Source organism: Gymnoscopelus microlampas (assembly GCF_963454915.1).
Source record: "Gymnoscopelus microlampas genome assembly, chromosome: 9".
Classification (NCBI taxonomy): Eukaryota; Metazoa; Chordata; class Actinopteri; order Myctophiformes; family Myctophidae; genus Gymnoscopelus; species Gymnoscopelus microlampas.
Window position 1 is genome coordinate 27,890,026 of NC_139946.1, and position 26,149 is coordinate 27,916,174.

General features: G+C 42.3%; 2 protein-coding genes across 3 annotated transcripts; one reads left to right on the top strand and one right to left on the bottom strand.

Annotated features, from left to right (window-relative positions):
• Positions 1–3,659: 3,659 nt before the first annotated feature.
• cep63 (centrosomal protein 63) lies at positions 3,660–16,650 on the bottom strand. 2 transcript variants are annotated; one of them, XM_084065701.1, is made up of 15 exons: positions 16,354–16,650; positions 15,944–16,121; positions 13,776–13,871; positions 13,220–13,339; positions 12,990–13,103; positions 12,690–12,830; positions 12,322–12,470; positions 11,534–11,677; positions 11,037–11,139; positions 10,556–10,753; positions 9,171–9,257; positions 8,866–9,068; positions 8,364–8,742; positions 6,864–7,100; positions 3,660–3,889 (listed from the first exon to the last, which is right to left on the bottom strand). In XM_084065701.1, exons 1-14 carry the CDS (start codon positions 16,371–16,373, stop codon positions 6,906–6,908), a joined length of 2,127 nt encoding a protein of 708 aa, XP_083921827.1. In that variant the 5' UTR covers positions 16,374–16,650; the 3' UTR covers positions 3,660–3,889; positions 6,864–6,905. The 2 variants fall into 2 exon arrangements, with proteins under 2 accessions (XP_083921827.1, XP_083921826.1); XM_084065700.1 differs by having other exon boundaries at positions 3,660–7,100.
• A 4,986-nt stretch (positions 16,651–21,636) lies between these two features.
• Positions 21,637–23,715, top strand: LOC311052328 (uncharacterized protein). The gene is made up of 4 exons (XM_084067227.1): positions 21,637–21,786; positions 22,257–22,723; positions 22,911–23,012; positions 23,257–23,715. Exons 2-4 carry the CDS (start codon positions 22,374–22,376, stop codon positions 23,300–23,302), a joined length of 498 nt encoding a protein of 165 aa, XP_083923353.1. The 5' UTR covers positions 21,637–21,786; positions 22,257–22,373; the 3' UTR covers positions 23,303–23,715.
• The last annotated feature ends 2,434 nt before the right edge of the window (positions 23,716–26,149 follow it).

The following is a 26,149-nucleotide window of genomic DNA, read 5'->3' on the forward strand; positions in this document are numbered from 1 at the left end:
CAAAAATGCTTAAAACATTTATAAATAAATAAATATTGTGTGACCTCACAACCGCAAAGTTTTGCTTTCCAGGCAAAGGAAAACCAACCCTTGTTAACTACATTAAAGTATTTAAAGGAGTTTGACGTACTCTTACTGGCCGTAGGGTCTTCTACAATTATGATCTATGACCCAGTCAAGGTATGGGACTCTGACTCTCACCGAAGTGGTCTTCCTATCCATTGTTGGGACATATCCACTTGAGACACATATTTAACATGGTCTCAGTCTGGTTATGGGTCATTGTGCTTAAGAGGAATGAGTCTTTTTTCCTCTTGGCCCCTCTGGCACAGTTCCATTGGCATGGGGCAGGCCCGCTGAGCAACCAGCACACGCACGCTGATAACGCGCCCCTCTGTCTCAACGGCATTCCAAGTATCCTGTAGTGAATGTCTGGAGCTTCACGGCACTGGACAAGTCCGGCTAACCTGCGCCCACACCCTCAACCCTCGTCCCCTCCGCTGGCACGCTTAGAATCAAGAACAATGAGGCATTCCCATCGAAACAAGGGACGTGGAAGTGGGACAAGGACAGAGAGACACACACACACACACAGGCATGCTCTCTGAGGCCCTGCTATGGAATGTGTGATAGAGAATGCATGCAGGCAGTAACAATCGTGGGAAAAGTGCCTTTCGCTTCTTATCTTGTTGAGGAAGTTCAGCCATTCACCTGACATTGCACACTTATCACTCATCAAGTTCCATCAAGGTGGAACTCCTGTGTGTGTGTACGTTGGAGCTCATCGGTCGATATTGTCATGTTTTCTTTCAATTTTAATTGCTGTATTCAACAATGTACAGCAATGTCTTATATGTATGTTTTACATACTGATATCAGTCTTCTAAAGGGGCAACAGCAAAGAGAAAGAAGAGATGACTTTGAGTCTCTCTCTCTCTCTGAAGGTATTTACTCTGCACTAACTCTGCACTATAACAACACAATTCCTTGTTTGGGAAGTTATGAAAACATCCCCAGTTGCAACAAATAGAAATCCACAGCGGGTCCTGATAAGATTAACAAGCTCCACAAGTGTTTGACCTTAAATCAAATGCTGAGATACTGTATATAGCTACGTAAATGGCATGCGCCAGTTTGTCAATCCAAGCACATATGTTTTGACTACAACCTCCAACTATCCCTTGGAGCATCAGATATGTTTTCACTTCTCATGGTCTGGAATCCCCTGGCAGTCTCCAGCACTTCCCAGGCCAAAGTGAGCTTCACTGAGCTGCATTGACTCTCAGCTATTGTAGCTTGAAGCGATAACTGATCTTTCCTCACAAACGCTATCCACATCTTCATTCCATCTGCATGACGTGTCGTGATCTCTGCGATTTGGTATAATTCTATAACCAAAAACCTGAGACTATATCTCGCTCTCTCTCTAGATTGTTGGGATTATGTGCACTTTTTCCCTTATTGGATTGAGCAATCTTTATCTGATTCATCGACTCATCCCACAGCTTTTATGTCGGGGCAGTTGTTGTTGCCCTTGAAGATGTGTAGGTGTGCTCATGCTATATTTGGGATCCAGTCAGTGTAATATCTCTAAAAACACACACATCTGCTTGCGGTTGCGAGTACATCAGAGCAGATAGCGCAGTTATTCCTGGCTGACCACAACCCATGGACAGTGTTAACATTTGTGTATATTAATGGATGACACAATATACGCTAAACAGCACTTAAAGAGTTTTAACCGTAGCCCTATATATACACTTTGTTATCTGGGGTCCCCCAGAAGTCTATACTTGGTCCCTTCTTTTCGCCCTCTAGAATAAACCACTTTGCCGAAAATAGCTGATCTGTTGCGACGCAAAGTGAGCTTGTAGATTGGCTATTTTTGCTGAATGTTCGCCTGTTTTCGCCAAATGTTTGCCTATCATGACATGCCCACAGTACGGACGCTTGCGTTCACGTGGGCGATGTCGATGTTGCCTATGTCTGTTACTCATTAGGGTCAGGGGCCAATAAACACTCTGCCTCAGGTCAAATCACCCAGTGCAACTTTCAGCAGAGCCTGTACTCAACAGAATGTGAAGTATTTTCCACAGACTTAATGACGTCAGAAACATAGCTCTCTAGAATGTCAACTACACGGCAGTGGGTCCAAAGTGTACGGTATGGCATTCCCAGGGTACAGTCGTTTTGGAGGACTGGAATACTGTGAACGTCTTCCATTGACTGCAAGGTGACAAGTCAGTGACTTAGGTTACATGCAGGCTGCAAGTGGAGGCACCCCGCTGAAATACGGTTAGACTGTTGCACATCCAACAAACTGTTTGCGTGTGAGGAAATCCAAACCATTGCACAACTTCAACTGAATGACTCTTGTGATGTGATGTCATTTTATTTGAAGTCAATGTAAAGTAGGCTATCTATCTAGTCTTGTAGTATGGCATCATCATTAAATAAAGATTAGTCAATTGACATACTGTGGACATTGCTGCAGTGATCTTGGCCTACTGATCAACCGCTTTCAAATCAAGGCCTTTAGGAAACAAAATTGATGAGCTATCACAGTCAATCAAGTCAAATTAACATTTTGAGACGATAATGCCTTAGCTTAGAGCTTGATTTATTATTGGCGCTTCAGTTATACTATGTTACATGTGGCACCTTTACCAGAACCAATTCCTGTGGTATATCCTACATGCTGGCAATAGTATTTCTTAGTCTTAGAACTTTAGAACGGTATATAATTGCGCCCTCTGCTGTCCATTATCATTAGGGCAGTTAAGGCTTGGGACAATTATTTCATTGATGTGCTCCTTTTCCATATAACTTAATGTTTAAACTCAACAAATTGTAAGCAGATGATAATTAGTAGAACATTGTCCAATGCCTCAATTGCTCTTTTTGAGAATCAGGAGGTTTTATGGCCATTTTCGGTCATTTCTTAACTACACAACTACCTAAAATTGCTATTAAGATCTGAGACTAAATGCATAGTTTAGCAACATAATGTAATTCATTAAGTTCAAGAATTATTACTGTGTATCATAATGGTAATACACTACATAAAATAAAGGGATCAAATGAAAGAAGGTTAACATTCAAGAATAACTTAGAATGAGGCTGCAAAAACATTCTAGTTACTGTCATAGCATTGCTGTAATAGCTTAACGAGCGTAACTTAATTTATCTAACCACTCAATTTAGCAATTACACCATCATTATGCAGCCTAGAACAAATGTCTTCAATGGATCATTAGGTAGCTAATCAACATGAAGTGAAAGCCTGGGTCTGCACTCTGTATGCCATCCAAAGTTCCCTTGTCCTAAATCAGCCGTTCGCATTCCCCCCTCACTCTAGGCCCCTTGAAGGAATCTCCACAAATCAAAACCTTTTCACCTCACTCCACACAGAGAGAGAGAGAGAGAGAGAGAGAGAGAGAGAGGAATGTCTGCCCTGCCAAATTCCACAGTCCTGTTTGTTGGGCCTCAGTGCTGGTAACGAGGGTTACCAAATACCAAATACCCGAGTGAAAACCGCTGGATTGAGAAACCGCTGCACACGTTTCCAAAAATCCCTCATCTGGAGAAGACAAGAAAAGACCAAACGCACAACACATTTAACAAATTGGGACTTACGTTCCCTTTATTTCACATCCTCACACCATCAGTGTCAGCTGCATTAGGACATCAATAACACACCACCCTCCCTCCCTCCCCCTTGCAGCATTTCTGAAGTTCAGCGTCCCACATGGTTGATATTAACATTCCATAAGCGTTCTCATGATGATGAGCGAGAGTGCGGGGGGAGGTTCGTGACAGCATTGGCACGATGCGCACATTCCTCCATTGAAGCTTTGGTAGACAAGTGGGAGGGCCTCCAGAGGGTACCCTGAAGGGGGGAGGGGGAGGGGGTGTTTGGAAGATGGGTAGCAAGGGGGAAGAGGATAACTACAAGCCGCCCACCACCAACACCAACACCTTCCCTGCTCCCTGGGATCTCAGACCAGAGATGATATTTTCAAAGTCATAACACAGCGAGGCGAGGATGATCAGTCTTTGGCTCGCTACGACATTCTTTTTCTCCGGTGGATGACTAGCCCGGTGCAAAGAATGTATTCACACAGAAAGACCTGACCCAGGGGAACTATCAGGACCCACCCATTTTGCATGTTTATCCCAGACAGTAACGATGACATACTGCTAGTTCTCCCCAATCAAAACCATAAAAAATATCTTCTTTTATAATCCTCACAGCATCACAAGCTATGACACATTTCTTTGCTCATTGCAAACAACAAAAAAAAAAAAGATCATATTTAATTTGACATAAATACAATTTAAGGAGAGAGGAAATGGAGCAATGCAAATGAAAGGCAGCGAAATCTGTGCTAATTCCGTTAAACAATACAAACATCACTTCATTACTTTATATGATTCAGCCTAGATGGCTGTCGCTGGAGTGCACACTTATGAAACAGAAGACACTGCACTGTATGCCCTCTCTGATGGGTCCCAACGCGGGACCACAAAAGGTCCCTATGTTACCATACTGTTCTGAGATGAATGATTGTGCAAACTCTGTGTTAGATAGAGAGCAGATAGGGGAGCTAAGAGTCTCGTATATCAAAAGAGGTGCAGAAGCCCTGGCCAGTCGTTGTGGAAAGAAGACCTAGACTTTTGGATTGCAGGTTTTGGAAAGTTTGACATTACCCGATGTTTCAAGCATACATAGCCCTAAGTCTCTTAAATACCATGGGGTGCAGAACCATACACTTGTAAGTCCAGCTTACAACCTGTGTTGCCTGCAGTCCTTTTGTCACCAACTCTAGCAGGGCGGAATTTTGATACCATAGTGCACTTGGTGATACAAGCGCGAAATTTGGCACAGATGACCTTCATATGACCCTAATTGATAATCAACCTCTGGCCACGCGGAATTCCTAAGATTTCAAGATGGCCACCACCAGTTTTCAAAATGGCTGCAACTGGGCCAATGTGTTGGACTATATCGCTTTGCTGGGGCTTATTTTAATATAAGAGAATATTTTCTGGAGGTATTCCTACCAAGTAAGATAAAAAATAACATTAGGTTCCAATATGGCGGCATATTTTCCAATATGGCTGCCGATAAATTGCAGAAATGTGCATCTGCTTATGATTTATCCACATGAGCTTGTAGTACATGTATTTGTATTAATTATCATACACAGAATCCATTTATGGAACATTTGAAAGTGATTTATTAGCTTGGTAAAGCTTAGTGCTTACTTTTTGTTTTGTTATTAAGTCATTATAAACACATTCTCATTTACAATGGTGGCTGGGCAAGTGACAGGCCAGTGTACTAGCAACTGCAACCATAGAGGGGTGTGCAGATAAGTCCAAACTTAAAGCATTTTCAGTGTCCAGAACATTTTTACATCCACATCTTGTCAGCTTCTGGCATAATTTGGCAAACAGGACTGCACAAGAGTGACTGGCCCCATATATGTCCTGTTTGGAATGCACTTCAGTTGCATTCACTTCCTTGTAGGAACTACTTCTATGAAGTTCTATCGTACATGAGTACTATGAACTCCTCAATGACTTGCATATGTTTATCATTTATTGCAACAGGTGTTGAACCTAATTTGGAGAAGTTGTTTGCCATGCTGACCTTTTTCCCTTTCCATGGAAGGACGAAACTGTGTGGCATCCCCTGAATGCATGAAAGAAGCAAAGACCTGATGACTTTGATTCAATAGCTGATGCAATTTCATGAACGGGATCCATCTGAGATCCTTCCCTCCTTCCAAAGGCAATCCACAGCTAATTCAAGCCAAGTCTTTGAACAAGTGAAACTGTTATGTCAACAATGTCAGTATCTGAGGCAGAGCTGCTGAGGATAGCATCTGACACATCATGATTCGCAGCTCAGATACTGACATTGTTGTCATAGCAGTTGCACTTGTTCATATTAAGTAAGTCTGAGACTTATTGTCAGTATCAGCTGAGAACGCAGGGGTCTTATAGACCCCCTGGTATTGCTGAGGTGGAGCGCCACACTCACTGTACCTACTCATACACTGATCCTGATCGAACCCATGACCATGTGATCCGAAGGTGAAAGCTCTACCGACTGAGCTACCCAGACACAAAGACTTGGCTTGAAAAAGCTGTCGAAGGACCTCAGATGGATCCCCCTTCATGAAAATGCATCAGCTATTGGATCAAAGTCATCAGGTCTTTGCTTCTTTCATGCGTTCAGCAGATGCCATACAGTTTTGTCCTTCCATGGAAAGAGAAAAAGGTCAGCACCTGTTTGAGAAAATATCCCTATATTTATCTAAGTTTTTGTATTTATTGGTGAACATATTGAAAAGTCTGTTCCATAGGTCATTAAAAAGCTACCAAATCACTTTAAAATGTGCTATAAATTGATTCTGTGTATGGTAATTAATAAAAAAAATACATGTGCTACAAGCTCATGTGAATGTACATTTATGCAATTTATCGGCAGCCATATTGGAAAAGATGCCGCCATATTGGAACCTAATATATATTTTTTTATCTTACTTGGTAGAAATACCTTCAGAACATATTCTCCTATATTAAAATAAGGGGAAAATCAAAGATTTACAGCCCCAGCAAAGTGATATAGTCCAAAATGTTGGCCCAGTTGCAGCCATTTTGAAAACTGGTGGTGGCCATCTTGAAATCTTAGGATTTTTGCGTGGCCAGAGGTTGACTATCAATTAGGGTCATATGAAGGACATCTGTGCCAAATTTCGCGCTTGTATCACCAAGTGCACTATCGTGTATTGAAAACGGCAAAATTCCGCCCTGCTACTCTCCAATATGTACAATTTAACAGTGAATCTTACCTAAGAGTGCCTTTACTTCACATAGTGATGTGTTCTATCCAATCACGGAGCGCTGTGTCCAGGAGAGGTCTGCTCAGGGCCAGGACCCGAGCCACTATGTAGGTATTTGGACACTGTCCTCACGTGTGCCTCTCTCATGCCCTGGATGTGGGTGTCCATCCTTTGCAGCAGTTCCTCATACTGGCCGTTCTCCTCGTCCAGGAAGCGAGAGGCAGCCGAGGCAGATGATGAAAGGTCCTGGAGAACAGGGGCAACACACATGTCTAAAGTGCACATTGGTATGGTCATGCAGTGTTTCCCAAACGTAGGGTGGTGAGTGGTGACCCATTTTTTGGGTTGTGGACATGTTTTTATAGGTCGCAAGTACATTTTTCTCCCCCCCCCAAAAAACAAAACAAAAAAAACAATTAAGGGGAAAAACACAAAAAACTAATATTGTCAAAGACAAATTCAAAGCATTTCAGAAATATTCAGCAGATCTACAAGCTCACAACGTGGCATATTGTGAGCTTGTAGATTGGCTATTTTCACTATTTTTGAAATAGGGCTTAGGTGATTCATTCAAAATGTACAGTATTTTTGTACGTTTGGTTACCGGGGAGACACCAAATTTCTCTTTTGAGCTGTAAAAGCTTAGGAACCCCTGGTATAGTATAGTGCAACAGAACCTTGCTTATGCAAATCGCACAGTCGCACACATCCCAATGGGTATAATGAACAAATTTAAACAGTAAACACTGGGAACTCGTCAAACATGAGGATGTCTTCTGTTAAAAGTGCATGTCTTTCCAATTTCATTGCTGAAGTTGGAAATTAAAGGCATTTCAGTTCGAGTGACCAGACCTTTAAAAAGGAAACAGCTCTGCAAGGCATTAATAATGGTGCTGTAATGAGCCATTAGTTATGCTGCGGCTTTAACATATTCATGACTGCACTTTACATTTGAAGAGGTCTAGTCCTTGCCAGGTCAACTGCATTCAACTTCATTTAAGGTCTGGAAGGAAGGACATTCTTTTTAAGTAGCTTTTTAATGCTAATTTGAAGTGGCTTTTGAACAAAGGGTCTGCCACATTTTACATTTCCCAGATCTATTCATTCTAATCATTTTCCAGGGAGAATGAGAGAACTTTGAATGCAAAACACATAGGACATCTCTGAATAAAAATGTAATGTAACTTTGGTTCAGAACAGTGCCGTTCAAGTTTTCGTTATTAACCCTTAAAGGAAAACGTTCTATATACTCTGTTTTCCGTGTATTTATCCCGCAAAACACGGTAGAATAAGCCAGATGACGTCAAATGTGTCGTTTTGCGTCTACGCAATACGCATATGACGTCACAGGCGTACCTTCTGCATTTCGTGGTAGAACTACATAGAAGACATAGCATCTTTCTCCGCACTATAATATCTCCTCACATCAGAACAATGGGATTTGGGTTCAAAATCTGAAACATTTCCCTTTAACTTCTGCTTAAGTTATTACTCGCTCAATATCTGTACCTGTGTGATGTCCTCAGTGGCCAGCAGATTCAAAGCCTCCTTAGAACCGGAGCGCCGGCCCACAGGTTCTGAATCACCCGGTGTGGCAGGAGGCGCGATGGGAGGTGCAACGTTTGCAGCCCCGGATGACCTTTTCCCTGTGTTCGAGGAGCGCGAGCGGGAAGAAGAAGAGGAAGTGGAAGCGGAGTAGGCAGCTGGGGATTTAGATCTGTTGTCTTGGGTCTGGCCACGGGCACGCTGCGTGGAGGAACGGGAGAGGGCCTCCAGCTGTCTGAGGAGGCGCTGGATGTCCTCCTCGTAGCGAGTGGTGGTCTCCTGCAGAGTCGCTTTCATGGCCTGCATCTCCTCCTTGTGTTTGGAAAGTGTGACATCGTCGCTGCTGGAAAGGGACAAGAGCTTGTCAAAAAGCTGATCTAGTCTTCAGGACCGCACTGCTTGATTTAAAGTCTAAAAGTGTTTTTGTGCTGCATGCGTGCGTGCGAGAGGATGCTATGCACCATACCTGTCCTGCGAAGACTGTGATTGGCTGGTCCTGGCCCGACTATGCATGGCTCTGTCATATTTATCCTGCCAGGTCTGAGTGGTGGTCTCGAGGCGGGCCTGGACCTCAGCCAGCTCCTGTCTCAGATGCCTGTTCTCCTGCTCCAGGCTGCTCAGTGACGACACATAGCTCTCCCTCAGGGATGCCAGCTTGGAATCACCCCTCTAGGAGGAGAGCAGAGTGATATCAGGTCAAAACTGGCAGCCAAATGCAAAATGACGGAGATGGGATGAATTCGTATTATGCTATTCAAGCAACCCTGTAACCTTTGGTGATCGAGTCTCCAGCCTCTCCAACAGATCATTCAGATGCTGGTTTTCAATCTTCTGGGTCTCAAGCTGCAGCTGGGCGACCTGAGCAAGGAAGAGATAAAGAAAGATGAAGAGCCGTTTCATCATTTATAAAACCAGAGCAAATGAAGGCCTCTAGTCTAGAGTGAGATGCTTTTGTCCTGGCTTAGTTAGTACCCAAAGATCAGCAACTTTGATGATGGAGAGGGTCACTATATTTCCACACTCACTCCAGAGGGCCACATTGCATAGACTGTCTCTCCGTATTCTAACTTTTTTTCGCCAAGGAAAATCCTTTGCCCTGCATTTTTCACATCTGCCTTTTTTAGCGCCACCAGGAGGCCGACTTATGGAAAACATTTCTTTATATTACTCCTTCCGATGTTATCCAAATTTCACGCTATAGTCATGTGATCAAGACTGATCTGTTTTACTTTTCATATTCCATCCTGATTGGCTAAGATTCACATCTAAAGTTTGCAGTAGTGGCTTGTTTTGAACAAAATGCTGCAAATCATGAACGCAGCGTCCGATTGTGGTCAAACTTTGCACGCACATTCACACGAAGTTGAGAAACAAATGCCATCCTTTTAACATTGGCCTGTTATATCCCCAGCAGGTCTAATTTATCCAAAAAAAGAATTGAACAAAATGCCTCAAATCATGAATGCAGTGTCCGATTGCCGTGCAAGGCCTAAGAAGAAATGGCACCCTTTTCACATTGGCCAAGTATAGCACCACCAGGAGGCCACATTAACCTACCTGACCTGGTGGAGACCTGTGCTCAGAGGAGCACTTTTTATAGTTTCTCTTGAACTTCCCCATCACACCACTGTTATTGGCAGACCATTGGCCAAACGTACAGTATTTCTGCATAAATTACTCTCAACTCTGCTTCCCTATTTTGAGAAGACATTATTGTCAAAAATTCATGATGTGAGCTGGTAGAATTGGCTATTTTCAATATTCGTCGTACGACGTAAATAGGCCAGGGCTTAAGTGGTTAAATCTCCATAAATTATTTGGAGGCAAAGGCAAATACTGATTGAATTACTTATTCAAAACTTTAAAACGTTATGAACTATTACCATTTAAACATTTTCAGCACAACAACCCATTAATTACATTGAAGCGATGACGGTTATGTGATTAGTGTCACGGCAGTCTCAGCTACCAGACCTAAACCTGGTGATGTAATTTCTCAATGGATTTCTTTGTTCCAGACACTTGGAGAATCTATGCCAGCTATGAAGCTAATGAAGCTAAACATCCATTCTGGACACTTTGTGTTTCCTAAATATTTGGTATATTCCTATCGATCGAACTTTCAAAGTGCAACCATTTATTTCATCTCTGTTCACCTTTAGTTCTGATGCCTTACGCTCCGCACGCTCTGCCTCTTCGCGGAGCTGCCTCTCCACACTGCTGGCAGTGCCGGTCAGCGTGGCGATGGCGATGTCGCGCTGGTGCAGCTCGCTGGTCATCTTCGACACCTCCTTCCTCGTTCCCTCCACTTCTCCACTGTGCGTCTCCTTGGCCCGCAGCAGTTCTTCTCTGAGCTACAGGGAGTTTAAGAGTTGCACACACATAAGGCTCAGTTATACACACAGATCAGGTCAGGGGGTCATAAAGGAACTGAATTGAACTGAATTAAATACTGTAATAGAAAAATAATCTTGCCATTGTGTGACGAATAATCTTTTCAATAGGTTCATAAGTTGCACTGATGCAGAGGTTACTCTGCTAGTTACAGAAAGACATTTACTAAAAAGTGAAAATTATACGCATCTCACCAAAAACATAAACAATGTGATTGTATTACGTAAATTTCCTATGACTCACCCTTTTCACATCTGCAACAGAGCAATCACGTTCTTCCTGGATCTGTTTCAACTCTTTTTCTTTCCTGGAGAGCTCTCCTCTCTGGCCGCTGACCATCTCCAGTCTGAGACAATGGGCACACTTTCAATTCTCACAGCAATAAAGACAATTAAACAAACACCAAAGGGAAAACATTTGCCAATAGAGCACCTAAGTCTGACGTAATTTACGCATGATAACTGGATCACGTTTCTTTCCCCCATTCTGAATTCCCATAGACATGTTTAATATTGCGTCATATAAGAACTGTGTTCGTAAACGATACAGAACCACCTCCCTGACAATAGCGCCGGGACAATTTGTTTCTTTTTGGACCACAATTCTTATATGAGACGATTCTAAGATGACCCAATGTTATTCTTCACAGAGAAATGACTTCAGTGACCCAGGGGATGAACGAGTGACTTCAGGATTTCGGTACTGGCTTAGTGTGACACACACACTAAGCTAGCATTCACCTCTCTTTGAGCCGGGTGAGTTCGGCCTTGAGATGCGCCTCACAAGCACGGGCACAGTGGAGCTGCGTTGAGATCTTCTCTAGATCCTGTCTCAGTGTTCCTACACCAGCATAACCGTGGGCTGTCAGACAATCCTCCAGAGACCTGGACACAGACATTCATTGAATACACAGTTAAACGGCTTCATGGTTCATAACTTTCTTTCTTTTTACCATTCCAATCAGTGATTCATAAACTAATCATACACACAAATAGCCCGGACGGTTGGCGTAACCATCTGGGCACCTAGGCTGGTAATCCAGTCTGACAGCGGGTCTCGGGTTTGACTCCCGACCCCGACGTCCTTTGCTGCGTGTCACCCCCCCCCCCATCTCTCTCCCTCCATTTCATGTCAGTCTACTGTTCCTATCAATAAAGCCTAGCCTGACACTCAGCCTGAATTTTCATTTCGTTTCACTCCATTATTCAGTCTGAAAGCCCTCTCAATGCAGCCGATTGCTGAGATCGGGGCGTGGCCAAAGTTTTTTTTTTCAAAGACTCTTTGGCGATTGGTTCATACTGGATTATCCCGATCCCGATTCGTCGTACAGATTTTCAACCGAGGCTGAGACCTCCTATGAGAGCGTCACCAGACCAGAATCGCCTTAACATATTTTTTTAATGGGCGTGGCTAGCGATTCACGGGCTGGAGCCAGGCTAAATAAAGCCAGAAAAAGCCCCCAAAAATATCTTTAAAACAATAAAATACAAAACATCATACACACAAATATGTGATAAAACGCACCTACCGAATAACTTGCTCCTTAGCTTGCAACAGTTGATTAAGTCTGGCGACCTCATTATGTAGCTTTTGCCGTTGATTTTTGGAGCTTTGTGTAAATGTATCATCCTGGACGTCTAGCGAGGCATGGAGTTCTCCCTTCCCCTCTACAAGCCCCTGTGAGAAGACAAATATTATCATTTTTACCCACCAGTCTGTAGAACATTGCTGTCAAGGTAACAAGTCACTGCTGGTTATATTTGAAATTCTAAACTACATTCTTTTCTAAAATAAGGTCACAGCATCAGTCATTGCTATCCCAAGTTCTGTTCTGCCAACTTGATCTAGTTCTGCTTCCCTGTGTAGGATCCTACTCTCAATCTGTCCCAACTGCACCTGAAGGTGTCGGAGGCGCTCCAGTTCCAGCTCCTGGGAGTGCAGTGTGTCCTGAGCTCTCTCCAGTTGAGCACGCACATGCTGTAGCCTCAAACAGCAGTCCTCGTGCCCCCTCTCATTCTGCCTGGATGCCTCCTGGGACTGGACATTAAGTGACACACAAAGAAAGCAGAGGTAAAATACCTGCTCAAGATCATTATTGCTGAACTTATGTAAAATCACCTTTGTGTCCAGTTTGTTTTAGCGTAAGACATTCTATGTGAAGTGAACTGGCATTTAGGGTTAACATTTTTGCATTACTTTTGTTTTAGTGAATTGGTCTGCCAGGCCCTTCTTTTGGTTCTCCAGCAAAGCCAGCTGTTTCTGATACTGGGCTTTCTGCTGCTCCCACTCTGCAGAATGCCGGTGATACTCCTGTAGAGTTGAGAATAATTATGCTCCACATAACCAGTAGATGGCAGTAAAAGGCAACGTGGGGTCGACAAGAAACTAAGTGATGAACAGAACAGGCTGGAGCAGTGGTACTATACCTCGATCTCATCAGTCAAGCGGCTCAACTCGAAATCCACCTCTTTACTCTTTGCTCCTCCACTGGTATCCTTGAGATGTTTGCGTTGAAGCTTCTGATAACTTCGCTGTAATTTTGTTAACTAATAGGGCAGAAAAAAAGTATGTGCAACTTATTGTATATACAGGATTTTCTTTTACATTTACCTGTTATTACTACTTATTTCAGTGTGAAGTAACGAGATGGTTCGTTAATTCAATGGCCCTTATCATAACTATGTTCAATCAAATCCACCTGGTCAGTGATCCAATAATACATTACGAGGCTTCTTAAGAGTCACATCTCCAATTTTAGGTTATAATATAAGATAAAAGGGGAATTATTGAACTGTTTGGTGCTTTTAAAAGCAATACTTTTTCAATAATTCTCCACCAAGGGATCTGCAAGGTGTGTGAAAGCCCTGGTGTTTGGCAAAAAAAAGCATTTGTTTTATTGAAAAACATATTTATGCATCTAATTATTTTATCAGCTTAATGTTTGACTGTTTTGTTTTGCAATTACTGTCAAATTTCTCATACCTCATTGCGGACAATCTGCAACTGTTCTTCATACTTGCTAACCAGCTCTTGTCTACCAGTCTGGACCTCTTGTAGTTGCTTTTTAAGCGATCCAACCTGGGGTCAGTTAACCAAAGAAGAAGAGGCTATTGTTAACAACTATTGTTGTTTGGGTTGTGCAGTTACCTTGCCATGATAGAACTCCAAATATTGATTAGATAGATATAACTCCATTGATTAGAAATTAATATTCCAAAATTGTCTCCTCGTTGACTTACATTTCACTGTGAAACAGGTCTCAAAGTCACTGTTTCAAGCAAAAATAAACACCAACAAAGGAGATTCTGCCAACATGTAATGTTATAAAACCCCAGTCAAATGTTTTTCATTAACTAAACAATCCAAATCTCTAGAAAAGTGGTTATTAATAGTATCATCAATAGTATCATCACTGTAAAATACTACTACCAGAAAAACACACGTGTAATAACAGAAGAGCCATGCAGAAAATGCACATTTAGCCTACCTGTGCTAAAAACATAACGGCAGAGGTTGACACTGAGGCCTATTTGCCAAAAGGTCAACTTTAATTGGCAAAAATATGGGGGGGTTGGGACACGACCCAACGCATCAGGGCAGGGTCTTCAATAAGCTCTTCTCTGTGTGGGTTATTGAGTTGCTGCTGGTATTGACACTTAGATGGTCTCTTCTATTTGGCACGTTGCAGGTCATTCAGGTCCAATGTTTTGGGCCGAGTGGCCAATGGCGCTTCTCAGTATTCGGCCATGTTGGTTTGATCAGTCATGGATAACAGAGAAGAGCAGATGAAAGCCCTCGATTGCAATTTCAGGCTTTCATACTGAGCTCCAGTCTCTGTAGACAGACTATTACGTAATACTGTACGTACTAATAATAAAACTTTCTATGTTGTTGAAAACAAAAAAACAAACCAAAAACAACAACACTTGTCTGTTCGGGCAACCAGACGGCAAACTCCACTTGCCTGAGTATTTTTTGACTTGCTCCGGGCAATCGGGCAGCCGTTAGTGTCAACCCCTACCAACTTGATAAATCCTGGAAATATATCCTGAACTGCTGCAACTTCCATCTCTCCCTCTCCAGGGCAGGCAACGCTTTCATTCAAAAGTAGCAACTAATAACAACTCAAACCATGCTCCAATCTGGTTAAATTCACATTTTTGAAAAATTGGAATTTATATAGATGATCGAGTATCTATTCAAAATAAGAGCAGATCCGGAAAACTGCCATTCCATTAGTCTGCTTCACTGTTAGAGAGGATTAGCTCATCTCCAGACCGCCGCTCATAGCAGTCCCACACGTCATCATGGAGATGAAAACTTCACATGCACTTGCAAACGCAAAAGGCCTGCCACTTGTTGCATAGCCTAGTTCACCTTCATCAACTTCTTCTCCACTACCACTTTCAGCATCTGAAAGCCATAGCCTTGGAAGTCAAACAGAGACAATACAGCCTCTCTGACTTTACGCATCTTTCAGGAATCAGGGTGAAAGGCATGGGGTGAGAAATCAGATATTAAAAGCCCATCATACATTTACAGTCATTGATAATATGATTGTGTAATACTCTATACACTTTATATTGAGCATGCAAGCATATATAATCCCTGAGTGAGGTTGGGTGAGACTAAGCATGACCTTATTGACCTTTGGACCGAGAGAAGAGGAGACCTCTCTGCTGCAACGACCAGTCTCCATGTGACCAAAACAAGTTGCCAAGCCAACGAGTAACAACTTTGATAACGTCTGGTTGTATGGATGGAGTTAAACTATATGCTATAACATTAACAGTGTAGCACACCTTTGTTGAACATGTGGTGTTAACCACTTAAACGCCATTTGGGTAACCGGAGTCCCTCAGGGCTTAATACTAGTGTATTTTCTCTTTTTCTGTTATTGTGGGGAAAACTTTAGCTGAAAATAGCCGATCGACAAGCTCACAGTGAGCTTGTCGATCTGCTATTTTCAGCGAATGCTTTCCCCACAATACCGATGCTGCAGTTTAAGTGGTTAATAGTGAATCTCATAATAAATATATCAAAAAGGATATTATTCATTTTATAATCATCAGCTGTCAGAACACCATTATAGAAACCTATTCCATTTGTAACAGAGTTACATTTGAAGATAATGTTACTGTGTGGATCACCTCTAGGTTCTTCTGCTCAACTAGGTTCTTGGCTGACAGCAGCTCCTCTTCTCCACTATGCAGCTGTGTCTCCAAAGCCTGAATGTCCTTCTCCCACTCAGTCTTCTTGGTGTTGACCATGATGTTAACCTGCCTCATCAGTTCTTGTAGCTCTGGCTCGCATGATGCCAGCACAGAGCTGATGGGGAGGGACAGACATACAGGTGATGAGGAGGAGGAGGACAAGTTAAACCTGGGTTGCTGGATAACTTCAGTGCTAAGTAAACAGAACCACACCAGACGAGGTTATATGGTGACATAGCAACACTGATAACAATAACGGCTCAACTGTCAATGCAATATGTACTTTCACTACTCGCATTACTTTGTAGTCCAACAACAGGTGACTGATCACTTTTATCATGAGTTACCTTAACAATGAATCCTCCATCTAAAGATTGGAGTTACAGTCAAACGATGTTATTCAGCCGTTCACATGAGAGTGGATGGGTTTTGTTTGGTCAAGTTCGCTAACGTTAGCCAACAAGCTAACCTGACGACCTCTGCAGTGCAACTATCTAACTAACTAACTGAACAATTTGCACTTAGTTTCCAACTCAGTTACTTGGGGTTCCAGTCCGAAATTACTTTTAAGGGTTAGTTAGCCTCATTGTCAAAAGGGATATTTCTTCCGTAACTACTTTGGATTTCTATGTACCTCTAACTTAGTTTGTGTTTACGGGTTAACCCCATCATAGAAGTAGAATGAGTAGAATGTATCACTCTGATGGATGTGCGCGTGCGGTGGAAAGTAACTATAAGTACATGTACTCAAGTACTATACTTAAGTACAATTTTGAGGTACTTTTACTTGTATTTCCAATGTTCTATACTTTTACTTCTACTCCGTACATCTCGGAACCGAGGCAAATATTATACTTTACTTTAAAACTTTAGTTACTTTGTAGATTTAGATTGTTATTATGGGGCTGGTTCTGTGAAGGTTTGTCTTGGCCGTCACACTCAGTCAGTATTTTGACAGTAATTTAAGTGTACCAGCTAGTCATTTAGTTATTTTCCTACCTATTCTAATTCTATGGATGCTGGGCTCCCGTCTAGCTTGAGTGTCAAGCATGTGTCAAGTAAGCTTCTAATACAAATAATATCACTACCGGTAGAGGACTTCAAAATAAAATCCACTTTGAGTTTTAGTAATAATAACAGATACTAAAAGAAAACACAACTTGTCTTAATTGTGTTCAAAGTATTTTTGGCCTAATAACTTATGTAACTTTTAATAAAAGTTTAAAAAGGAAAATAAAACAAGTGAACCAAAGATACTAAAGCGATCTAGGGTGATACCCGTTGGGGTATGCAATTCTCTGTATCTCTCTGTCAGAGTACTCAGTCGTACCCATTATCATAAAACCTAGATCCAGAAGCTAGTCTATGATGACACTACAACGTCATATTGAGGAATCTCCATACATTACAAACAGTTAGATATACTGTAGAGCAGTGGTTCTCAAAGTGGGGTCCGGAGATCCCCAGGGGTCCTTGAGTGGGTTCCAGGGGGTCCCAAGCCAAATGATTGATAGCTAGAAACCAAATGGACCCTTATGTGTCTGTAACTCTGAGAGCGTACAAATGGAACCAAATGGACCCTAGCGGATCCATTTGGTTCCATTTGTATACTCTCAGAGTTGAATTAACACTGATGATACAGTATAGAATAGATTGGGGGTCCTAGATATCAAAATGGTATCAAATGGGGGTCTGTGGCCTAATAATGCATATTAAACTGGGGTACAGTAGTTGTAAAAGTCTTCTCTTATGGGGGGTCCCTGGTATATATTTCACATACGGGTCCGTGTGCTATGTGTCAATTTGGGGGTCCTTGACATGAAAATGTTTGAGAACCACTGCTGTAGAGGTTTGTTGACTTATGGTTTTGGACAACTGACCGACAGGGTCTACCCATATAGACTTCCCACTTGGCCTCTCCCTTGGCTCTTCTGTGATATACATGCCAAATTTGAAGTCACTTGGTCAGACGGTTCTCAAAATATGCGGGACACACTCACAGATAGACAGACAGAGATTTTGTGCATCGATAGACTAGCTCACACCAGCCTAATTGGGAATGATGTAAGTCGGGAACGATGCAAGTTGGGAATGCCCATCCGGTTACCCAATACCCGTTGTACGTGTCTGTCCATCTGTCTTTGTCACTTTAAGCCCATGTATGGGCTCTATTTGTCTGTCATGTAGGTGTACCAATTATGCCAATATGGTTGTCAGGCATGCATGCCCAAATATGGAGTCCAGGCCGTCTGTGACGTTAGTACTATGTCATATGGATGACATCAAGTACTCATACATGGTGATTTGCGGATTTACCTGTATTTTTGGGGGAGCTGCCAATCCAACTGACTTCCCTCTCCATCCATCAGTCCTTCTGGTCCTCTGCGATACACTCGCCGAGTGGATCTCTCTCTCTCTCTCACTCTCTCGCACACGCGCACACACACACACACACACACACACACACACACACACACACACACACACACACACACACACACACACACACACACACACTCATAGACTCCAGTGCATTCTGTAAACTTCCGGTGTAGGGCTTTGTCACTATTCGCCAATAGAAGGCTATGTAGAAGGCCTGGCCCGATGAAGTTAACAGAGGTGACGCAATTCTCCTTGAATTGCTCTGGAATGGCTCTGGTTTAACCAATAATACTATTGGGTTAAACTTGCATTGAGGTGCTCAATGCAAATGTTGCATTGAGCACCTCAATAAAAGTGGATGGGAGTGGATTTCCGGTGCCCTCTCTATTATTTTTAACTCTATGTATGATAATACTTACTCCAGGTGACATGTAGCCTTACTTTGAAGCTCATTACCGGAAGTACATTTTTCATTCTTAGCTCATATGTGTTAATTTAACGCAACAAGTAAAAATATACGACATCCAAAGATATAGCACAGTTGCATTTGAAACCCGAGATCAACTTATGTTCGCATAGTTATTTACACAGACAGCTATGTTGATGTACCTGTTAATGGTTACATACAAATGCATGTTTAGTCTTGTTTTCGGTTGCATCCACTGGGTTGCAACAGCGGGCAGTAATGCAAACGGAATGTAACCGGAGGTATTCACTGCAGCAGCGGTAGGCTAGTTAAGCCCTTAAAATCGCTTTGGCTATGTCAATGGCATGCAGCTCAATGTGCCATGGCTAACGTCATTAACGTAGATGAAAGGATGTTTGTTCCTCCCACAAAGCAGGATAGTTAGGCGATGATTTAAATGAAGAATTCGTCTAAAACTACCTTTAAACCGAACAACGTTATCATGTTTATTGTCCACTCCGCGGTGGAAGAGTACACGTGGCTCGTTGGTCTAGGGGTATGATTCTCGCTTCGGGTGCGAGAGGTCCCGGGTTCAAATCCCGGACGAGCCCGTCTTTTTGGTGGCGATCAACACAATAAAATGAATGTGCTTGGAGGAATAGCGACCACACGTTTACTAAATACAGTTGTCCTGTCCAGTGAACTGCGGGGCGGACGAATGACAAATAATTGAGTTCACGACGTTATGCATGTGGTATCACGTCAAGACACGAAACACATTTTGTTTTGGCGTAAAAACGAAATACCCAACTCGTTTTGACGAGAAAATAACTTTTTCCTGACGCGATAACGACAATAATTTAGTAGTTGTTTGTATTTACTTCTCTCAAAATGTGTCAATAGTCCGGCCGTTAATGTTCTACATTGCTAAATACTAGCATTGCAAGCAATACAAGCATGTGGCTCGTTGGTCTAGGGGTATGATTCTCGCTTTGGGTGCGAGAGGTCCCGGGTTCAAATCCCGGACGAGCCCAATTTTTGTCTCCGCAAACATCTGTATTTCGTTCGAATCATTGTGAATTTATGTATAGGCCTATTCTTTGAGACACGCATTTCGGGGATTCACCGAATCTGCCATTCCTTCACCGGGTCAAAAAGCACAGCTTTCACCGTTTGAATTGCATGAAGGAACGTACACGTTCCTTATGCTTAACTGACACTGTTACATTTTGGGTTTATCAAGTATTTGTAGTGCAGCTAATTGCAACAACCACTGATCTTGTTAAAAATGAAAGCGGGACCGCCAAATAAAATATTCGAAATATTCCAAAGATTCTGACAATAATCATGTGCCCTAAAGAGGGACATGGTTTTCACAAAAGTTATCATACTATTGACATTTTAAGACAAAAATAAGTAGGCCTAAACTATTCAGTTGTTTTGGGATAGTTTGCAATAAAACAGGTGCAAGTATTTATAATATATATCAACATATCAACGGCTGTTGGTAATCAACACCAGCGCATCAGCAAACAATGAAACAAAGTAGCCTACTACCAGGACTCTTATCAGGTAAATGCAAATGTTCTCGAACTCAACTGATGGCCATGCTTGAGGGTTATTAGTCCAGACATCAGGTGGTCTTTATGGACATTCTTACGTCCACAAAGTGTAGATTTTTACTTATAATCTGCTGACACACTTGGCTGAAGTTTGCAAATGTATTTGTCTGACATAAAACATGCATATAAATCCACATAACCACAAAATATCCAAGAAAGGAGCACAGACCTGGCTTTTCCCAATGTTTCTATGCAGTGAGTTGACCCGGAAAAATCATGGCGGATGATCGATAAGGAACGGGACATCACCGTATACCATAATAAGTCAATGGAGGACGGTGCTGTGTTGCCCAAATATGGAGATGACTGACGATCTACAAGCCCACAACCACAACATGTGCAGCGCAATGTGTTGTGAGCCAGACCTAGGAATGCTAGGGTTCAATTGATGAATGTAAACAAAAGTAAAAATCACACAAACTTTTGGCGGCCCCCCTGTGGTAACTCTGAGGACCCCCTACCCCTGCTGTATCTGTGTACTATATTGTTGATACTGTTGTTTGATATTGTTACTTCACCTTTGATTCTTTGTCACTACTTGTTGCTGTATCCACTTTCTTCCTTTGTATGGTACCATATCTGCTGCTTAATATAAGCACTGCCACTGTCTCTGGCAACTGAATTTCCTCTGCAGGATCTATCTTTGTAAAAAAACAACAATGTGGGTGTTAAATGTGTTATATTTTATACACAGGTTATTCATGTTTTCATACTATAAATAATCAAGTATTTATGTATGGCCACATGTGTCACATCTACTTACACTACAATGCCTCTTCTCTGGTTTAATTCACCAGTGAAGATTAGGTTCGCTCAAATCTAGATCACATCCGTGCACAACAAGAGTCAGAGCGCATTTCATTTGATTTCCAAATGAGCCATACTGTCCCTCTTTGAATGTTTGATATCACCTTTTACGTCATATCCCCCAACACCCCTCCCTCACCCACCCACCCTCCATCACCCCTCCCTCCACCTGCCCTCTGTCAAACACAAAACAAAGAGAGTCAGCTCACAGCCAACCAGCCAGGGAGTTCAGAGAAGCCCATGATCCCCCTGCCTTTGTGCTCCTCCACTGTGTGTCACAGCCCATCCCGGCTGTCTCTGCTCCCACAGCTGTTGGGCATGGCCCTGTGGGAAGAGGCACACAGCCTCGTCCCGCCCCTCACAACACCGCAAGCGCTTTTAACCAGCGGCAGCAGCAGCTCTGAGTACGACAGCTCTGAAGACGACCTGGAGAGAGAGAGAGAGTAGCAGCATAGCTGCCTCTTGTTCCTCCTTCTCTTCCTCTGCAGTGTTCTTCCCTGGACTAACCTGAAACACAGACCTCAACAAACATCAAGTCTACACCTGCAGCCGGTGTCTAAACTGTAAGTAAGATGCGTGGCTTTGGGATTACTTGAGACTTGTTCCCATTGATGTGGTGTTTAGCAGGAGACTAAACTGAGTAGGATTGTCTTTAAACGGTTTTACTGAGAATGAATGACTAATGTATAGGTTAACCTTATTCTGATTCACTTTCAAGTATCTGAACTTTGACCTGTAGGTGTTACACTGTAAACATTCAAGCGGTATATCTGTTTATTTATGTATAGTGGGAGGAGCATCAGGTTATTGGTATGAAATTCCAATTTGAATAACAACAAAGATGAAAACGTTTTTGCAAGAATAATCGGCATGTGCCAAAATAACAGTAAAATAAACCCAGCTCAAACTCTTTCAGTGTTTGTATTTCCCCCCCCCCCACACACAAATAAACATTCTCTGTGTAAAAGTGCTATTGCTGTATGACCATATACTGTCTCTAATGACCATACTAAAACAACTTTTTATTCCACAGAGTGATCAGTGATCAGTGACATCACCATCGGCAACAGGGTTCCACAGGGTCGTATTGATCCTCGCAACACCTGGTATCCATTAGCGTACATCACCCCCCCAGGGTGTCAGACTGACCATGGTGCTGTGTGAGGACAGGGAGTGTAGCGTATGCTATCAGCCCTACTCGCGGCAGGACCGTGTCCCCAGGGTGCTGCACTGTAGACACACCTTCTGTGCACCGTGCCTGGAGGTCATCTCCCAGGCTAAGAGCGGCCTGCTCACGGTGAGCTGCCCTCTCTGTCGACGGGTGACCTGTGTAGGTCGTGGCCTCAGCCTGCAAGAAGCTCTGTGGGTGAACAGCAGGCTATGGGATCAGATACCAGAGAACGAGGAGGTAGAGGAGGAGGAGGAAGAACTGCAACGCGAGGTTGAAGAAGAGGAGGCAAGCACAGAGGCTAATGGACAGCCTTCCCCTCAAGCAGAATGGTTAGTTCAGCTTGGCACGCACACATGCACACACACGCACACACGTACACACACACACACACACACAATGCTTGCACCCAATAAGAATAAACAACCAAATTCCCAAGCAAATATGCACAGAAGTCGACATTAGATAGCACACTTTGCAGAGGAATTCACAATAATAACAACTCTCTTCATTTTTCAGCCCTTCTGTCAACCAATCCAGAACAAAACTCAAATTTCCAGCCTTCTTCAGGAAGTTCAGCCTGACAAAACAGCAAGAGAGGGTGCTGCCTGGCTGCAATGTGTAAGTCTGGACGCAGTGGCTCATTGTGTCGCCGTTGTTTTCCTAACGTTTCATAATGAGATTTCTTCACCTGAACACACCTTGTTTATTACACCGCCTGTTTTCAGGGTGAAATCTTTGAAGTGATTTAAAAAATATTTTCTAACCTAGGCAGATTCATTCATGTGACACATTTTATTTCGATAGAATGTGAGAATAATTATTATTATGTGGACTAATAATTGTTCTGTTTGTTTCATAAAAGGGAGATGAAATCCTGGCGCAGGCTCTCAACTGAAGAGACCTTATAGGATGTACAGAGGAAACGAATGGATCAACTGCAATGTGCCAAGCTACAATACCTCTTAGGATGCAAAACGAGAGCTTCTTTGAGCCTTGAACATGATACCAGATTCACCTCTTGTCAACATCTTGATGTTGCGGAAGAAGTCTCCCTCCATGTGTACCAAACATGTGTTTTTTTTGTCGTTTGGAAAGCAGTGAAACTGCCAAAGCTGTCCCCATTTCCCCATTATTTATTCGCAGCCTAATTCCTCACAGCTGGTGCTGTGGGGTTTAGTTCAGCTGCCCTGTCCCAATGGGGCTAATGTCTCAGGAGAAGCCAAGACCCCCGCTCATAACAGATGGCCTCCAGAGGCTGAAGCCTTGGCGGCAAACACGTTATTTAATTTATTATCTGCTTTTGTATTTATGGTAACTACTTGCCTACTTGTTAAATTGTTTAATAAAAAAATATTTTTTGAAAGTAACTGTGCTTCTTTAACACCCCCCCCCCCCCCCCCCCCCCCGTCTTAATAGAGAGACCAAAAGGTCAGCACCCTTAGGTCAGAGTGCATGCCATTTAATGACACACACACACCCATGCACACCCCCCCCCCCCCCCCCCACACACACACACACACACACACACACACACACACACACACACACACACACACACACACACACATACACACGTATACACGCGCGTGCACACACCATAGACTGGGGCACACACACGCGCACACAGCAGGATTACACTAGAGAACAGTATATACCCAGATATTGTGTCAAGCTCGGCATGCAAAAAGTCGATATGGAAATGATAACGTTGTCTAAAAGAAGCACGTGTTTTAAAAGTAATTGCGAGGACATTTTTTGCTTTGTCTATGTGCGTCATTCATGGCACGTTAAGTATTTAAGGGATCGAAAATAAAAGTGATGCAATCGGGAGATTTCTTTAATGCTATCATCTGGCGAAGATTACCTTTGAAAGCCCTGACAGAGAACAATAAGTTCCAACAAAAGACTCATCCATCCATATAAGTGGATTATAAGCTCCATTCATTGAGCATCTGTCAAGTATTTCATGTTAGAAGATATTAAGAGTAGTGGGTCATTGCTAGGATGGAAATGGATTTTCTCCTATTGTGCCAGCTCATGTACACAGATCAGTTCCAAAAATATACAACCCTTTTCATCAACGTTACATCCACTAAGCATTTAAGATGCACATATGCTACCTTGGTTGTGTTCAATATCCTGAAAGGAAAAGAGGTTTAACATAATTCCAGACTGAAAATAAGGTCTCTGTTTGGGTCTCTGTAGAGCTGTTCTCATTGGTTGTTATTTACAGACATGATGACTAAACCAAGTCAAGTCATTGTTTTCCTGTCATACTGGTTTGGTGGCCAACGGTCTGTTAGCAGGCTGTTGAAACTGCACGACACTGTGCACCACACAGCAGAGAACAGGATGCACATAGGAGTCACATGTTGATACCTGCTACAGATATTTGTCTTTCATGTAATTTGTGGATTGTGGACTTTTATGCTTAAGTCCTAACCTCAGGATGATACATACATCTCCAATGTCAACTTCTAGAATTAGAAGCACGGAATGCAGTCCAACTTTTACTAAACAAACCACCACCCTCACATTTTCCTATCAAATTACAATCTAGAATATTACAGGAAAGCTGTCCACTTGCAAGGAAGTAATACGGTTGCACCATGTAATGAATGCTACGGTACCGTTCTCACATTCATACTTATTCATATCCATTCAAGGCATGTTGACACTGAACATACAGTTATATAAAGTCTCATATTCACTGTTGATAGCATGTATATATTCATTCATATATTCATTGGCAATAGATGTGTATTAATTAATTAATTCACCACTGGTGATAGACTGTATATTTATACTTTATACTATATATCATTATATTTATTGATAGGCTGTACATGTTGACCCAGTGCAGTCTAGTGCAGTCTATGTCTATAGTGTCTGAATTGATCTATGAAAATATATATATATTTCACTTTTTTAATCGTATCGATCAGGGTTTGGTTTCTGTCTTTGTTCCTGTGTTTCACCCTTACTGTTGCTGCTGTGACCTTTATTGATTTCCTTGGGATCAATAAAGGTTTTTGACTGAAAGGTCTTTCAGTTCTATCAAATCAAATCTGAAGACCTTTCTGTTTGTTGGTGGCAGATTTTTAAAATCTTGTCTTCTGCACTGCAACCTTATTCTCTTATCTTTCTGTTTCATTTCAACCTTTTAATTTTGTCCTTTAATAGTGTGTTTATTTGGTCTTAATGCTCTGTGTCCTATTGCTTAATGTTTAGTGTAAGTCACTTTGAATTGCCTTATAATTAATGTACATTAATGTAACTCCAAATGTAGTCCAGACAGGAGATAATTGGTCTTAGGCTGAAACAGAGCAAGGAGAATCGCTTGCACTGCTTGATTTGGTCAGCCTGAATTAAAGCCAATGAGGCAATTACTGTATCAGGTGCTGCTAACATTACTTGTTTAGGTTTGGGTTCAGGCTTTGCAGAACCTTTTAGGTTTCTAGCAGAAAGAACAACAGCAGCAAAAGCCAGTTCTTACTGTTTACATACTGTAGTAACATCCTGAGTGAATTTCTTAATGAATTTAATACACAGGACCACAATGGAAACAAGCCCCTAGGGCTTTTCCTGTTATCCTTGTAACAATCATTGTAAATCGTACCTCTGTACTAATTGCAAACTGTAAAGAATTCAATCAATCAATCAAAACCCTCAAGATGTTGTGGTTGCCATTAGTATTTGGGGGAGAGACGTATTACCTATAAGGTTTTCAAAGTAGCCAAAAATAAAACAGCAAA